The sequence below is a fragment of the Artemia franciscana genome, chromosome 7, assembly GCF_032884065.1.
Source record: "Artemia franciscana chromosome 7, ASM3288406v1, whole genome shotgun sequence".
Lineage (NCBI taxonomy): Eukaryota > Metazoa > Arthropoda > Branchiopoda > Anostraca > Artemiidae > Artemia > Artemia franciscana.
This window is the reverse complement of record NC_088869.1, coordinates 47,239,720-47,258,698: the sequence shown is the minus strand read 5'-3', so window position 1 is coordinate 47,258,698 and position 18,979 is coordinate 47,239,720. Positions and strand designations below refer to the sequence as shown.

General features: G+C 36.1%; 1 protein-coding gene across 1 annotated transcript in view; it reads right to left on the bottom strand.

The window, feature by feature from the left end:
* Positions 1 to 18,979, bottom strand: part of LOC136029706 (uncharacterized) — a gene marked incomplete in the record, with an annotated part of 113,871 nt that overhangs the window by 63,875 nt on the left and 31,017 nt on the right. Inside the window, 3 exon segments of the mRNA XM_065708209.1 lie at positions 1,534 to 1,716; positions 12,191 to 12,331; positions 14,296 to 14,481. Of these exon segments, the coding sequence (XP_065564281.1) occupies positions 1,534 to 1,716; positions 12,191 to 12,331; positions 14,296 to 14,481 (510 nt within the window).

Below are 18,979 nucleotides of genomic sequence, written 5' to 3'. Positions count from 1 at the left end.
AGAAAAACCAATTAACTTACCCCATTTTATGCCGGAGATAAAGATATTCAGATTTAATGAAAATTACATAATTATAAAGTGTTAATTTGTTGTTGTTTTTTTTTTCTCGATTGAACTGAACTGAATCTTACTTTTTAAATTCACAAAAGCGCAGTCCTTAAGAGCGTTCTAGCATACCTGGTGGGACAACATTGAAAATTAAAAGAAGTATCTTTTGATTAATTTGGCAGCTTTGGGTGCTCCCTATGGTGCCAACCACATTGATTGAAAACCTTTCCAACATAGGACGCATATTAATTATGCTGTGAGTACATTGAATAGACAGCACTTTATTTAACAATTAGTAAGAGATTATATGTTTTCTTTGTGTTAAACTAGCCTCTCGTTAGCTCTTCTAACTATCGACACATTTAAGATCCGTTTTCAATTTTTACCAAGCTGCAATGGGATTTCCCTTTGGTGTTGGGAAAATTCACTAATAAGCCCTTTGTCTTTGAGAGGGTCAGCCAACACTAAGACTTGCAAAATCATTTTGAAAACATCAAATCGTCTTAGCAAAAGAGGAATTGTTAGTCATATCTATCAGACTGACTCACTGTCAACAGTGAGCTTTACGCTCTACTTCGAGAACTATTCTACAAAAGGGCAACATACTTTCTAGATTCCCCCTGTTCCCTAACGAAGCGAATCCTGCAATTAAATTCTAGTGCGCATGCCTGATAGATACCGAACTCACTACACATAGTCAGGAGCCGCAACTATAATTGCTTTATTAAGTTTTATATTGACACTCACAATTTCACTTAACTCTTTCTCATCTTTTACTCTCAATCTAAATAAAATAGAAGCATGAAGTTGCATTAGTAGATTTCTGATTTCAAGATTTCTGTTTAGCTATTTCTTCTTTTTTTTGACCAATAGTAATGCTAGAAAACATTAAAAATCGTTTGAGTGCTCGGGAATTTTCGAATTACACTATAATGCTAATCCTGCTCTAAGCTTTTACTCTTTGTGTTCACCGGGCTTGTTGTTGATAACTGGTAGCTTCAGCCTTTTAAGCCCTTCATTTGTGAAACTAAGAAGCTTTTGATGCTTTATGAAACTTTTAATAAAGCTAACGCTTCTCAATAAAAATAGCATTCATTGCATTTATCAAGTATTCATCTGTTTATACAAATCAATATTTCGAGAAAAAAAAATATTGTGACATAAGAATTATCATTTTTTTTAGTCCATTATAATCCAAAGAAAGTCCTTGATGCCCTTGATCACCTTGATCAGTCCTTGATCACTGAATGAGATGGGAGGATTCTTAAGGAAAGCCTTAAGGGAAAATGGGGGACTCCTTGGGAAAGTGTAAAGAGGGAGGTTTTGAATAGATCGGAATGGAGGAGGAGCGTGCGTAGCCGTTTTGGCCTCAGGTGTTGAGTTGTGAGCAGTAGTAGCAGTAGTAGTATTAGAAGTAGTAGTAGTAACTATAATCTTAGTCACAATACGACTGTGCAGTACAAACTAGTACCTTACATAATTTACCTGTTAGATTTTGAGGAGGCATGCACGTTTTGCCACAACCTTCTGATGAGCAGCATTTGTCCGCTCCTGCACAGTCTAAATCACTGCCACAAGGAACACCACACTCTGCTGGCCCAGAAATCTGGCAAGTGCCAGGCTTCACCATTTGGTCAAGAGCAGCGCAGCAAACGCCATATTCAGCACCTAAATCATTAGAGATATGCATAAAAAGATCATAGTGATTCAAATTAGTTAAACATCTTAAATATAATTAGTGGTTTTTCATGGTCAATAATAAAGCTCTTTTTAACTCGTGTTTTTTCCAACTATCTAAGCTAATATACTAAGGTTTTTTTTTCAAATGACCTTAAGAGAAGTTAGCATTCAAAATGAAACATGGTATTTTATATGACCTTATGCCATGGTTTTATGGTTACATTTCCAGCAAATTAGCATACCCTATTAATACAAATTCATGCCAAAAATAAATGTGTTTTTAATAGTTAGGTTCATGCAAGAAACTGGTCGACAAATGGGTAGTGGCCTGTTTTTATAGGTATTCTGAAAGGGCCTATCAATCATTTTTAATTTTCTGTCTGTCAGGTTTTATTACAATAAAAGAAAATATATTGGATTATATAGCGGTGTTGTAATCGGATCTAGGCGTTTATCCCCCGCCCGCCTCTCCGTGGAAAATACTCCCGAGGAAAATATTCCTTTAGAAAATATCCCCTCAATTTCTGATGGAACGAAAGTTTCTTTAAAATGAAAGAAACTTTTTTAAAGAAATAATAAAGAATTTTTTTCTTAAAAAAAACGAATGAAAGCATCCTTAAAAGTTTCTACGACCATGAAGTGGAGGTGGGGATGAGGAAAGGGCAGTATCACTCCTATACAGAATAAGTTCTGCTCGTTTCGGGGTTTAAAGTTTCTCGTTACTTTCATAGTAAAAGCGTATACCAGAAATATTATCAGAAATCAAGAAAGATTATATATCAATTTCATATTTTTGAGGCGTATTTTGAAATTTGTGTACCCCCTCCCAAAACATCCCCCAAATTAAAGTCCTGGATATGACCCTAGGGATTATACACCAATTTCTACCTCCACCCTCCCCTCGTCTCTCCTTTAGATCTAATTTTGTATTTATCTGAAGGCTCAATGAATGAGAGTTTGGATGTTTTGGCATTAAAATACACTTTTTGAGTTATCCCCTTCCCTCCCTAGCTAGCCAAGTTTCACTGTCTTAGGTAAATTCATTGTTATTTTACAATTCCAAATATTTACACATGAGGGCATTAAACCTCTACAATGCGGTTGTCTAATTGTTTTGTAGTTAGGGAGGGAAGGAGATGCTTCAAAGAGTGCATTTTAATACCAAAACATCCCAACTATCATTGAGCCTTTAGGTAAATACAGGATTAGTTCTAAAGGAGAGAGGGGGAGGGGGAGGTAGAAATTGATTTATAATCCTAAGGGCCGTATCCAGGACTTTTGTCTGAGGGTTATTTTTCGGGGGGGACGAAAAACTTTAAAAACACATCAAAAACTTGAGATTTGTAATTAATCCTTAATTTCTGGGAATATTTCTCGTCTACGCTGTTATAACAAAAGTAGAAAGTAACATTAAACCACAGAATGAGCGGAATTTATTCCGTATAGGAGGGGACTATCTCTTCTTCATCCCAACCTCCACCTCATGGTCGCAGAAACTTCGGGGGGGGGGTGCTCATTACGTCAGAAATTATTATTTATAGTCCTTTTTTAATAAGTTGAAAGTGATTAAAGACCTACCGGCTGCGAGGAGGGGGATTTTACGAAGGAAGTATTTTCCGTGGGGTATTTCCAACGAGGTTTTTTCCAAAGAGAGGGCAATATTATCTTGGGGGGCTATATTCCGCGGGGAAGGGTTGGTAAACGACGGTTACCGTTGCAATCAGTGAGAGAAAAGGTTTGATAATAGAAATGAGGCGCTTTGAGGCAGCTGTCCTCCCTAGAAAACTAAAAATGAATAAAGAGTGCAAGATTTTGTAGTATTCGAAGATTGTGGCACATTTTAGGTAAAAAATAAATGAAACGATTGCTATCCAGGAAAATTCTCACCAGGTTTACCCACAACTCGGACAACTTCGACGAGGCATGCAACTCCAGGCTTAACAACTTTCTTTAAAAGACTTAATGAAATGGACTTAACAGATATCAGTCAAACAAAAGTAAAGTATATCTACAGCAAGTCATGCTTCAGTCGAAGGCTACTTTATAAATGAGTAGGCGAAAAAGGGAAAAAACCTTTTATGCAACATAGCTTGAAAGGGAGTAGAGTGGATGTCTAAATAAACAAAACACTTCAGATGCCAAATAACACATTTGGAATACATTACTTATGCGGGCGCACCAGAGGGGGTACTGACTTCCTTCCCCTTGATGTACATCTCGAAACGCCACGTTTGCCGCAAAATTATGCCGCGCTTGGCAAACTCCCGAAACGCTTGGCAGAGTTTCGCCACGTTGGGCACGTGTCAACTGGTGTACATGTTTTCTCAGGGAACGACCCCTTGGTCGCTCTCTCATCTAGCAAGGAAGATCTAATCTAGGAAGAAGAATCTAATCTAATAAGAAATCTAAACAAGGAAGAAGAGTAACTTCCCTTTTTGCATTTTTTCTTCTATGGCTCTCTATCTTACCGCTACAAAAGCTACGAAAAGACCTTTGAGACAGGCTGCTAAAAATGCAAGGTTGGCTCTGAGAAATTGCATTTAATCACTTTGTTCTCTTAAGTTTGAATGAATTTATATTCTCACTTCATTTTTTTTGTCAGTCCTGGTTGAACTTCGTTGAAGTAAGGATGCTAGGGCTGTTTTTAAAAAAGTTTTTTAAAATACATTATTAGTTTGAATTCTCACAATTTAATGTAAGTTTACTTATATATACATATTTTCTCTCTTGTTCTCGTATTGTGCTGAAGACGGCCCTTGGACATAGGGCCGAAATATTCACAGAACTGATTTCCACTGTCTTGAAAAGATTTTCCCTATTGTTTCTACTTTGTATTTGTTTGATTGCATTGTTCTATTGTTCCTGAGCTGGAGTCTTGAAAGAAAAATATCGGATTTCCAGGGCGTGACACCGATTTTTGTTAAGTATATAGCCAACGGCTACACTTATAACAAATAATAAATAAACGATATTATTCACCATAGAGAAAGTAAAGTTAAAAAAGAAAAGTAATTGTAGTACTGGCAGCTAAATAATACAAAACTAACAGCAAAGCTTGTAGGATGTAAGGCTTAGACACTTAAGCAAGACTTCTTTTAGGGGACCCAATAATAAAACAAATCTTCAAGGGGGCCCGATGATAAAAAAAAAATAAGAAGTTCCAGAAAATGGAATAGAATTCCGGATTTGGGAGTGGAAAGAAACCCTGTGTGCGTCCATAAGCAGACAGGAGGCAAAAAGTGTCACCACCAAACGAATTCTAAGTCCCGCAGCGTGTATTCTTTTGTGAGGATTAGAAAAAACTTCATTCCCCCCTCGACACAGAATCTGAAGTCTTTTAGGTTCCCTCACTCCGAACAAATTTCTCTGGAAGTTTCAACCAATGCCCCAGTCGTGAGACAACATAGGGTAGACCTGCCAGGCACGAATGCAGATTTTTTTCAAGAGTTTTCATAATAAATAACAATCTTATTTCATACTTTGAAAAAGAGTTACCCCAAAACTTGAGAAAATTTAGGGTTTCAAGAGCCTGGGCTTCGATATCCTCCTCCTTCCCTGAATAGGTACCATAGACTTAACACAGCTATTCTTATCCATTTGCCCCGGTTTCGAGGAAACCTTCTGTATAATCTAATAAAAAAAAAATTCAAAATGAAAGTAAAGGGCAATATTATAAATTAAAAATGGATGTTAATTATTCCGTATATAAGGGGAACTCCTCTCCCCTTCACGCTATATTTTTACTAGTGCTTCCCTTTAATTTTTGGGTTAAAGCGAAGTAATAAATACTGTTAGTGGGTAATTCCAAGTGATCTATCGGTTGCCTCTCAACAAATTTGAATTGTAATGTTGAAAACAATTTGTATTTTCATTTCAAAAGGAACTCGATGTCATTTATGTTTATATTTAGCATTATATCCTGAGTTGCCCTAAACATGGAAGAGGTACCCCTGCTTCAGCCCCTACTCTTTAGCTTAGAGTTTAACTTTTGTATAACAATGGATCATGAAAAAAGACTCATTTAGTGCATTTGCTTTTCAAAATTAAGTGCATTGTTCCAATGAAGTATCGTTTCCCCAATAAGAGGAGGTTTCACCCTCTCAGCCTACATGCTCCACTTCATCCCGTATATATTAATAGATACATTTACTTAATGAAGCCAGGAGGTTATAGGTCAAATCTGTAGTCACAGGAATATTGGACAAAATTTCAGTTTTGGTCCACAAAACCAGACCTGCTAAAACCAGACCTGCTAAAAACAGGTTCTGCCTGTAAACCTCCCATATACGAACAAGCTGTTTATTAATACCGGTTGGATAGCCCGAAATGTACTTTCGAAATCATTTTTCACTCTCCTTTAAAATGTAGTGTGTAGTGCATCGCCTTTTGAATTGTCACTGTTGATGAAACATCCCTCGGTAAGGGAAAGTAAACAAACAAAAAAATCAAGCTAGGCAATAAAGACAGGTTAGGACCTTATCATTATTATCAACCGAATTAACTCATTATGTAAGAGTATGTACTTATAAAAGATTTCTCGGTGAATTTTAACTTTCACTTGGGAAAAGCGCCTTCAAGGAAAGAATCAGTAATTAAGTATCCGTCTGAGATGGTAATTTTGACACATAAATCACAATGAAGGTTTGCTAAAATCGTAAAATTAGGTGAGAAAATGGTTTTGAGTGAATGCAAGATATTGCACATCACTCTAGGTTCGAGTCACGACGATATGTTTGTTTAACAAATCTGAGGATCACTTTGGGGGTGGAGTTTTATATTCTTTCTGAAACGATTGATTTTCAACGAGCCTACAGATGTAGCCTGCAGTGAATGGGAAATACATTTATTTTATTGGTTTATTATGGTCAGATCCAAAGAGTATTGGAAACACATGGTATTTTTTCTAGCTCTGTAATCATTTTTCTGCCAGGAGCTGAGATCAGACACTTACTACTACTCTAACTTTACCATTTACAATAATTAAATTAATTACTCTTACTGTTAAACCGTTAAAAATGCCAAGTTTTGCCAAACGTTAGATGGCGTTGGTATTTTTTTTTCTGTAAATACTTGCGCCAGTTTTCACTTTTATAAGCTACCCATACTCTTTGGTCAGGTTTATAAGTTCACAGAGCCCAAATTGTATTATTATTACACAGACTTTTTCATAGTCTGTGTACATTTCAAAAAATGAAGATATTAGACTATTTTATTATTGCACATGGTAAAGAATGTGATTAAAAGCTCTTTTCATATTTCAAAAGTTTTAGTTTTCGGGGGTAATAGCTACGTCTGTGGAAAAAATGAAGATATTAGACTATTTTATGATTGCATATGGTAAAGAATGTGATTAAAGGCTCTTTTCCTATTTCAAAAGTTTTAGTTTTCAGAGGTAATAGCTACGTCTGTGGAAAAAATGAAGATATTAGACTATTTTATGATTGCATATGGTAAAGAATGTGATTAAAGGCTCTTTTCCTATTTCAAAAGTCTTAGTTTTCGGGGGTAATAGCTACGTCTGTGGAAAAAATGAAGACATTAGACTATTTTATGATTGCACATGGTAGAGAATGTGATTAAAGGCTCTTTTCCTATTTCAAAAGTTTTAGTTTTCGAGGGTAATAGCTATGCCTGTGGAAAAAATGAAGATATTAGACAATTTTATGATTGCACATGGTAAAAAATGTGATTAAAGGCTCTTTTCCTATTTCAAAAGTTTTAGTTTTCAGGCTTATTTTCTTTTTTTTTAGCGATTTTCAACTGAGTTTATACCAAAATGCACAAGGAACATAAACCTTGATCCAATCTATGTGAAATTGACAAGGGTTATTGGCTTAAGATCGGTTCTGGAATTTATATTTAAGTTAAAATACAATAATTTCATTTCAACCCTGTGCTAGCACAACGGATTGATGGTTTGCTTGGCAATAGGAAGCCTGGGGAGGCTGGGGTTCTATTCCAGCTGTCGCAAGGTTGAGCGACAGGTTTGCTACCTGTCCCTGTAAAAAAAAGAAACAGCAACTGAGTCATAATAGCTCTGAAAGATCCTTATCCTTTAGTCCAGCAATTATATTTAAAAAACATTTATTTTTCTCATTATCAACGTAGACAGAATAGCAAAAATAATGAAATGTATTTTGATCGGTAAAATAATGGCACTTCATTTTTGTCAGCACATTATAAGAAATAAGGCTCTTTAGGCTAAAGTTTGACTCTTTCTCTTAACTCTATTTTTAAAACAGTAAGAAACTTTAGCGTAAAGAGCGGGGCGTTTAGGAGGAAAAGCCCCTTTCATATACGGAGTAATTTCTGTTCGTTTAAGCTTTAATGTTGCTCCTTACTTTCATTTAAAAAAAAATTGTTTTTTTATTTAATTTCTGGACGTTTTTGAATTAATGCATGTTTTGATCTTGGCTCTCCGCACATAAATGATTAAAACGAAATTTGCACATTAATTAATTGCAATTAATCGGAAGATTTTAAGAAAAAAGGAGTGAGGGAGGAGTCCTAGTTGCCCTCCATAATTTTGATTACTTAAAAAAGAAACTAGAACTTTTAATTTTTTACAAACGTTTTCATTGGTAAAAATATACGTAACTTACGAATTAATTTACGTAACGAACTTCTATATTCTTATGTTTTTATTGCGTGTATGAGGGGGTTCAACCCTCGTCAATACTTCGCTCTTTGCCCTAAAGCTTAAATCTTGTCCCGATTCCTTAAGAATGAGCTCTGAATCACAAAGGCCGTAGAATAAATAATTGAAATCACTAAAAATACTTTAGCGTAAAGAGTGAGGTATAACGAGGAGGTAAGACCCTCATATGCATAATAATTTTGTTCGTTTTAAGTTTTAATACTGCTCCTTACTTTCAGTAGAAAAAACTTTTCATATTTATTTTTTAATTGTTTTTTCAAATAATGCTAGAAAATCCTGCGCCCCCTTCATTGAAATTCTCTTCCTCCATGACAAGTTTCTCCATGGAAATATCCTCCGACGTAACCCCCCCCCCAAAAAAAATCCCCCTGAAAACGTCTGTACACTTCCCAGTAGCCATTACTATCAAACAGTTCGTGGTAACGAACTGTAGTAAGGAGCGACCCAGAGGCACCATTTGGGGGGGGGGGCGGGGTCGGGGGAGGGCAAAAGCCCACCCCAGATTTTCCAGGGGGCCCAAGCTTCCACCACAAAGGGCCCTTTGCCGGCCATAATAATCCATTATGTCCAACATTATCCATTCTGTCCAATTGATTTGAAATTACTGCAAGCCTATTAACCAAAGAGCGTAATTACTTGACGACCCTCGGGGTAATTACGCTATTTGCTATTAATCATTGTAAACTTTGAAAGTAGGTAAGATACATAATAAAATTCTCGAGTACTGTCAAATGCCCATTTCCTAGATGATTACGCGACACGAATTGAGTCGGGGGAGGGGAGCCAAGATGGAGTTCATGCCCACCCCAAGATTTGGTCCAAATGGCGCCTCTGGAGCGACCCGGCTCAATAGTAAACGAAACTCTAAAAAACGGAATTTCGATACTAAAAGATATATCAAAGGAATCGGATTTTTATGCTGATTTTAAATATATAAGTTTCATCAAATTTAGTCTTTGTCATCAAAAGTTACGAGCCTGAGAAAATTTGCCTTATTTTGGAAAATAGGGGGAAACATCCCCTAAAAGTCATAGGATCTTAACAAAAATCACACCATCGCATTCAGCGTATCAGAGAACCTTACAGAAAAAATTTCAAGGCCCAATCTACAAAAATTCGGAATTTCGTATTTTTTGCCAGAAGACAAATCACGGGTGCGTGTTTATTTGTTTGTTTGTTTTTTGTTTGTTTTTTTTTGTTTTTTCCAGAGGTCATCGTATCGACCAAGTGGTCCTAGAGTGTTGCAAGAGGGCTCATTCTAACGGAAATGAAAAGTTCAAGTGCCCTTTTTAAGTGACCAAAAAAATTGGAGGGCACCTAGGCCCCCTCCCACGCTCATTTTTTTCCAAAGTCAACGGATCAAAATTTTGAGATAGCCATTTTGTTCCGCATAGTCGAAAACCATAATAACTATGTCTTTGGGGATGACTTACCCCCCCCCCACAGTCCCTGGGGGAGGGGCTGCAAGTTACAAACTTTGACCAATGTTTACATACAGTAATGGTTACTGGGAAGAGTACCGACGTTATAAGGTGGATTTTTTTTGGTTTGGGTGTGGGGTTCAGGGGAGGGGGCTATATGGGAGGATCTTTCCTTGGAGGAGGGGAAGAAAAATTCAATGAAAAGGGCGCAGGATTTTCTAGCATTACTATTAAAAAAAAACAATGAAAATATAAACATGAAAAAGTTTTTTTCAATTGAAATTAAGGAGAAGCATTAAAACTTAAAACGAACAGAGATTATTACGTATATGAGGGGTTCTAAAAATACTTTAGCATAAAGAGCGAAGTATTTAGGAGGAGACAAATACTTCGCTCTTTATGCTAAATTATTTTTAGTAATTTCAACTATTTATTCTACGGCCTTTCTGATTCAGGGGTCATTCTTAAAGAATTGGGACAAAACAAGATTTAGTGTGAAGAGCGAGGTATTAACGAGGGGACCAACCCCCTCATAAGGGGGTTGTAACCGAAAAATAAGAAAATTGAAACCTTTTTAAGTAACCGAAAAATTGGAGGGCAACTGGGCCTCCTTCCCCACCCCTTATTTCTCAAAATCGTCTGTTCAAAACTAAGAGAAAGCCATTTAGCAAAAAAAGAATTAATATGCAAATTTCATTTTAATAATTTATGTACGGAGAGGCAAAATCAGACACGCATTAATTCAAAAACTTTCAGAAATTAAATGAAAAAAAAATGTTTTTGAAATGAAAGTAAGGAGCGACATTAAAACTTAAAACGAACAGAAATTACTCCGTATATGAAAGGGGCTTTTCCTCCTCGACACCCTGCTCTTTACGCTAAAGTTTTTTATTGTTTTAAAAAGTAGAGTTGCGAGAAAGAATCAAACTTTAGCGCAAGGAGCGGGGTGTCGAGGAGGAAAAGCCCCTTTCATATACGGAGTAATTTCTGTTCGTTTTAAGTTTTAATGTCGCTCCTTACTTTCATTTCAAAAAACTTGTTTTTTTTTATTTAATATGTAAACACAGGTCAATGTTTGTAACTTGGAGCCTCTCCCATGGGGACTGCGGGGGAGTAACTCGTCTCTAAAGACATAGTTATTAGGTTTTTCGACTATGGTGAATAAAATGGCTATCTCAGAATTTTGATCCGGTGACTTTTGGTAAAATATGAGCGTGGGAGGGGGCCTAGGTGCCCTTCAATTTTTTTGGTCGCTTAAAAAGGGCACTAGAACTTTTAATTTCCGTTAGAATGAGCCCTCTCGTGACATTCTAGGACCACTAAGTCGATACGATCACCCCTGGGGAAGAAAACAAAAAACAAATAAACACGCATCCGCGATCTGTCTTCTGGCAAAAAATGCAAAATTCCACATTTTTGTAGATAGGAGCTTGAAACTTCTACAATAAGGTTCTCTGATACGCTGAATCTGATGGTGTGATTTTCGTTAAGATTGTATGACTTTATGGGGTGTTTCCTCCTATTTTCTAAAATGAGGCAAATTTTCTCAGGCTCGTAACTTTTGACGGGTATAACTGATCTTGATGAAACTTATATATTTAAAATCAGCATTAAATGCGACTCTTTTGATGTAACTATTGATATCAAAATTCCATTTTTTTGAGTTTCGGTTACTGTTGAGCCGGGTCACTCCTTACTACAGTTCGTTACCACGAACTGTTTAATATTGTAGATATTACTTGTAGATAGTATTGGAAGAGGATCAGGATAAATCCACTGAAATTGCGTTTCTTTATGCCGGTCTATTATTCACAGCAAACAACATTTTTGTATAGACTTCCGTTTAAAGGCCCCAGAAAATTGATGACTGTTTTTGCTATGTTCCGTCTGTCATTACTATATTCAGGCACGTACTTCGGTCTCTTTAAAAAGGGGCAAATTTGCAAAAAGGATACAACAAGTGATTTATTTGAAAAGGAGAGGGAGATCTACGAAAATTGTAACGATTATAAAATCTTAGGGCGGTACACTACGTAAAAACCTGGCAAAGGACCGCTGATTTTCAGAAATGTCGTACATTAGGTGGCGCTAGCCAGGCGTGGTGAAAGTGTTCCATGCGTGATAGGACTGTGTCACGTGCGGCAGAACTGCGCGGCGCCCGTGGCGCTTTGAGATGCAAGCCAGGTGGCAGAAAGCGGGCAACTTTTGATACCTGGTAATAGTAAAGATGTTTTCTATAAATATATAAATAGTAAAGAGCTTCTGAAATTTGTTTTCCTACGGTGAATATTGAATTTGAAACACCTTTTAGCGTATTTAGCACAAATTTACGTCCCCTCTCCTCCTAGAAATATTTATTATGGGTCATGCAAATTGGACTTACCAGGAGATACATGACAGTTGAAGTCCTTTGGGCAGTCTGGCTTCCCGGCTTCAGTCCCGCATAAGTATGGCTTATCTCCGCCGGCTAGAGTCAGAGGAAGACCAAGAGGACAAAGGGAATCTAGTGATCTGGCTTGTTTACCTAGAAAAAAGAGGAGTTAACTATTCAGTGTTTAGCAGTTATTATAAGAAAAATGTTTAGCAGCGAAAATAAATGGTATTCCAACGTTGCTTGATCGATGTTTGGCAGGCAAGTTTGACTTTGATTTTTATGGGAAAGTTTTTCCCCAGTTTTATTCCCCATTTTTATGGGGAATAGTTTCATTTCCCATTTTTATGGAGGAAGTTTCTCAAAATCTTTGAAAATACGAGATAAAATCATTTTGAAGAGAGTACTGGCTTGTATTAAATGTTTAATATATTTTATGCTATATTTCAGGCCATATTTAGGCTATATTTCATCTCTATTTTTGCTTATTTTTTTTAGTAAGTATCGCATATTATGCCTTTCTGCATGCATGTGGAAGAGACAGGGGGACCACACAGGATCAACGTTTTTCCAGTGAACCTTCAACCCCTCCCCCTGAAGAAAACTTGACCTGAAAATTATTTTGACATTTCATATACCCTTAGAAAAATTTTAATGGCTCACGGGTGTAATAACTTTGAATAAAACAATTTGCTGATGATTCTAAATGTATACATGTAATAAATTTCAAATTTACTTGCATAAAGTTATTAGGATCATTGGAATAGCATTAACTTAATAAATGGCGAAATGTGCCCGTGTATTTTTCTCCCCCTACTACATAGTAAGGAAGAGGTGGTCATAGACACTTGAGAGGGGGCTCATTCGACTGGAAACTGAAAGTTCTAATGAGCTTAATGATTACTCTTTACAGGTTTTAAATCGACATAATCCAAATCCCACTTCCCATTCACTAGTAGCGTCAATTGCTGGTAGGGATATGTGCAAGGCCGTATCCAGGGGGTTTGGGGTTTGATCCCCCTCCCCCCCCCGAAATGTTTGGGTGGCTCGTAAAAGTGTAACAAAAATGGATATAAAAAAACTTTTATGCGTTTTGAGGGTTTTCTTGTGTAATCCCCCCCAAAAAAAATTCTAGACATGGCCCGGGAAATGTACCCCATGGGCTTCTTTTCTCTCCCACACTTCGAAAGATACCTTTTTTTGAACGGTATTTTCATTGAAAAATTCTTTTTTGTTTTTTTATTAAAATATTCAAAAAGACAACATAGTTGCCCCAACCCCCATAGATTTTGAAAAATAGATTTTGCGTTGCCAATGTCAACCACCCGAAATTCTACAGTAGACGTAAAAAAAAAGCTGAAGAAAAAAACTACAAATCCTACTGGAAATAATTCGTAATAAGAATAGACATATAAAAAACAAACATGAATTAAGTTTTTGAAAATATTTTAAAAGTTTTGTCACAGAAAAGTGAAAAGTGACGGTGTTAAAACTTAAAATCAACAGAAACAAAATACATAAAAGATAAAATAAAATTCACCATGGATGAAGGAGACAAAAACTAAAATGAACTGTTAACACAACATTTTTTTCTGTAGGAACTTCAAAAATAATCTAGAAAATAATAAAATTTACAAGTCTATAAAAAAATACAATTTCAATATTGGAACTAAAAACATAGCCATGGACATAGTCAAGCGTTAAGTTTGGACAGTACCCCTCCTCCTCCCTCCCAATAAAACGCTCCTTCAAAATCCTCAAAAGTAAGTATGCAGTAAAATTATGACAAAATAGAATAAATTCGCCCCCTCCTTCCAATGAAAAAAAACCTATGATCATGTGTATTGCAACGTAATTCGGCAAAGTAAAAAAGAGAATGAACAGACGCATGAATTCTATTTTTTTGTGAGGGGTTATTTTTGGCGTACAGTACTGCAAACCCTACTAAGCCTATTTGTTTTATCTCCATTTTATTTTGGTCTTAATTTTTATTCATTGAGGATCTTGAGGTAGAGGTTTAAAAATATCAACCAAGGCCAATAAAATTTAACTGAATTTATGTCATTGATCTTTTAAACGCGTTGTGAATTAAGGGTAAGAATTGAAATGCATCTTACAAGTTGGAATTGGTGCACAAGGCTCTTTTTCGCAGGGCACTTCTTCCAATTGACATGCCTGAGCACCCGGGCATTTTATTCCTTTGCAAGGGTCCTTGCATCGACATAGTGGACAGCCATCATAATCCAGGTCAAAACCATAGGGGCAAAGCATTCGACAGTTGAATCCAGCACAAGGTCGAGGATCTAAAAAAGCATTATGCAGTGAAAATTTGTATAAGAAAAGTGTCGTTTTTTTCTTTTTTTTAGAAATTCAATTCAGGGATTGCCAGAAAATCTATGGAAGCAATTTTTATGCAATAAATACAGTAAAATCTAAATTAGATCTGATACAGAAACTGCCAGAATTCGGTAAATTCGGTACAATAAATGTCATTGATAGACATAATTTATTATATGAAAATTGTATCTTTATGTATATTTATACATAAATCAACGTCACTGAGATATGTAGTGACAATTTCATTTTATAAGGTTTAAAGGCTCAGTAATAGGAAGATTTTCTTTATTTGTATCTGCTTTTTTATTATGCCTATTTGTATCAGTCTTGTATGTGTGAGCTATTTAGCTTTGTCATCTTGATTTGACCAAAGATCCTAAAATATAATGATACAAAACTCTCATACTCAACCTACGATAATTTGATAAAAGTGAAAAGTTATTATCTTAAATTGTGTCTCTCCTCACACGCACTTCCTTTTTCCTTTTTTCTCTCTCTGTTTTTCATTTTGTTTTTCTTCAGAAAAATGGTCAATTGGACAAACAGAGGTTGATGCAGAATCAGTATTTGGCATGGGGATGGCCACCAAACTGAAAAATTAGGCTAGCTCATTGTTAGTTTAGTCCCCTATATTGCAATAAATGTTACATCTGCTATACAGTATATACATCTTTCATTCCTACTGATCTCAGTATAAAAAATTATTTCATTTGAATTTCCAACGAACTTTCTGTGCAACTTGCTTAAAAAATTTCAATGGATTCCAAAGTCTATCAGCTGTAACCTCGCACAACCGATAATAGAACAAGTTTTTGCACCGGAATTTTTCAGAGCAAATGCAAAACGGGAATGGAAAAAGGTTGAAGAAACTGGCAACACGGAGTTTCCATTGTAATTTGCTCTGTTACTCTCGAGGTACTTTTTTCTTCAAATGTATCTAATCAAAATTTTGAGATAATCATTTTGTTAAGGATAGTTGAAAGTTCCAATAACTATGATTGTGGGGATGACACGACCCCAACAAGCCCCCGGAAGAAGAGTCACAAGTTATGAAATTTTGCCCATTGTTTACATATGATATTTGTTATTCGGAAGCGTACATACATTTTTCTAGGGGGCGGAGTACTGGGATGGATTTTCTCCTAAGCTTTTAACTTTGGGACGGAAGTTTTCGGAGGCAATGGAGGTATTTGACAGAACTCCTATACAAAATTCGTTTTAATTGTCTTACCATCTCGTCAGCGACCCTATTTTACATGTGGAGATGCTCTGGGGCATTGTACGCGGGAAAACTTAAGTGGAGTTCGAATTCTCTAAGGGATTTTTGCGTGGGGAAAGGATTTCCCAGGGGAGAATTGTCCCCAGGATAAATTCTCCACGAGGAGATTTTCCTTAGAAAAAACTTTCTATTGGGGGGGGGGAGATTTCCAGGAAAAATTTTCCACACAGGGAGAATCCAGGCATGACCTGAAATACGCTCAAGAATTAAATATAAAAAACAAGTGTTTTCCATTGAAAGGAAGGAGCAACATTAAAACTTAAAACAAACAGAAATCATTCTGTATAAGAGGGAGGCTGCTTCCTGCTCAATGCCCCGCTCTTTATGCTTAAGTCAACCTTTCGTCTCAACTCTCAAAGAAACCGTTCCTGAAACACATGGGCCGTTTAATTAAAATCACATCCTTTTTTTAAACTAATAAAAAACTTTATTGTGAAAAGACGTGTACGTAATAATTTATTTTCGTTTTAAGTTTAATATTGCTCCTTAATTCCAATAGAAAATACTTTTTATTTAATGTACTGAAGAACTGAACATTTAAAGGACATGAATCTTTTACATACTGAATCAATTAAATCAAAGGGAAAAACAATATCACAAAAAGATAAGTGTCTTGCGTAAATTAGACATGATCGCTACTTCTATGTAGTTTTTATCCTAAAGCAAAATATTAGTCTGGAAGAACCTCCTCCCCTTGGATTCATGGGAAATACACTTTCTATTTTTGACCCCTTTTCTAAAAGATGTATTACAAAAAAGGTTATAAAAACCTAAAATATGTAATAATAAAGAATCCTTTCTACAAACCTCAATTTTCCAGAAAATTTTAATCGGCAAGTTTTGCCTATTTATTTTTGAAGACCAAACTGCCTGTCCTGGACGTACAAATTACAATTGGGACAAATCCTATTATTTGACTGTGAAACAACAACAAAAAAATCTATGGGTATTTCGATCACCCATACAGTGGCAGAAATATCTAGAAATTTTGTTGTTGTTTCACTGTCAAATAAAAGCATTTGTTCAAGAAACATGAAAACACTTCTGGTTCTTTATTTTACTCGTTTTAAGAAGGAATTGGCATCTCCCCCTTTCATCGTTTGAAGGTCCAAGTGGAGTTATTTATTGTTAATTAGTCTTCAAATTACGACAGTAGGAAAACTGTATATGAAGTTCTTTTAGCGTAGTGTCAAAGATGAAAGGGCGGGGCTCAGGTGGTTCAACCGACTTTAAATGCTATTGAAAGTTTTTTTTTTTTTTTAGTACTTTTAGGTTTAAATAACAGAGATAAAACAACGAAGAATATATTTAAGACAGTAAAATTTTACTAAATGAATATTTCGGCTCGGTATCTAAGAGCCATCATCAACAAGGAAAACAAATAAACATAAAATTACACTTGTATTAAAACACGTGACAATTTAAATTGAACCAAAATTTAAAAAGTCCTAATATTATTACCTGAAAGAACTTCAACCAAAACTGAAAAATAAGACAAAAACAAATCAGGAGCCAGTTTTTAATACAAGTCCTGCTTTTCGGCAGCTAACCTAAGAAGTTTTTTTGATACAAGTTCATTAGAATCAAAGATTGGTTTTGCAACGTAATGGGTTTTGCGATATGCGAAGTAATTCCTCGTTGTTTTGCCTATGTTATTTGTAGTATGAAAAAGGCAGTGTGGCCTTAGTCGTTATTTACGTTTTTAGGTTTCTTTTCGTAAATGATCAATCTAAGTCTCAAGAAAGCTTAAAGTTCGTTGATCTTGCTCTTGAAAAAGCGTATTAGCCGTACAAAACGCACCAAGATAGACTGAAAAATACATTAACTTTCCAAAACCGTTCAACCAAAACAGTTGAAACCTTATAAGGATTTGTTACATCTGACGCCAAAAATTTCCCTCTCATGTTCATTTCGCAAAAAGCTCTGTCACTTTTATTCCCAACACAATGATTCATGTCAACAATGGTTACCTGTCTTGGCGTCTTTTAGAATGGATAAAGTTTATTTCAGTAATTAACCGCAAATTTTAGATTTTTGAATGTATATGTTAGGGAATGTCAGTGTTGCCATTTGAATCTTATGCATTTTAATAGTTTTGAATACTAAGTATAACTATTGCTGTGACTTCGACCAGGTATGTACATATGAATTTCACCCAGGAGATGGGAGAGGGAAACCATTTGAACAAACACTCAGAAAAAGGCATAAATTATATGGACTACTACTACGAACAATCCAAAGCAGCACCACACTCCAAACAAGTACGACCTGTTTTCTGTTTAGACGTAATGTACACGGTTGGCCGAAAAAGACATTCTTTGGCTATCTGACATCCTTCAACCGCAGAACGCGTCCTAGCCATCTCAACCTTTCTCTCATTATAGGCCGGAATTGAAACACATTTTTCGTACAGTCTACTGTTTGAAATACGGTCAGTCAGTCGAGTGCCCAAGACAATCCGTGGGAGATTTCTCCGGAAAACGTTTAACAAATTTTCCCAAGTTTTTCGGAGCGTGATGTTTCAGACAATATTTGACCGCTGTTATCACTGTAGCTTCCAATCCAATATTCTAATCTTGGTTCGCAGCAAGGCCATTTCCAGGGGTAGGGGGGTTGAGGGGTCTAAGCCCTTCCTTCCGAAATGATTCTCCGACCAGTAAAAACGTAACAAAATGAATAAAAAAAGTTTGATGTGTTTTTTAATTTTTTTGGAACCCCTCCCCCGAAAAAATATTTCGGTAGTCCCCCCCCGAAGAAAATTATGGATACGAGCCTGGTTCGCAGACTTATCTTCTATTCTTCTAAAAAAAAATTCAACTGTGAAAAAATACCCCGGGCCTTGGCTATACTCCGGGCCTAGCTAATACCCCAGGCCTTGGCTATTCTACTTATAACATCTTCACTGCACCCACCGCCTTTACTAATAATACTACCAATGCAAGTAAAGCTATTCACTTGATCGATCTTTTCTTCACCCAGCGTCACCTTTTTTAATACGAAACCAGCTACTAACCTTATTTCCTACCTTTACCGCAGCAGTGTATCAAACAGTTCGTGGTAACAAACTTTAGTAAGGAGCGACCCGGCTCAATAGTAACCGAAACTTTAAAAAACGGAATTTTCGTACCAATAGCTAGATCAAAAGAATCATATTGGTATGCTGATTTTAGATTTATTAGCATCAT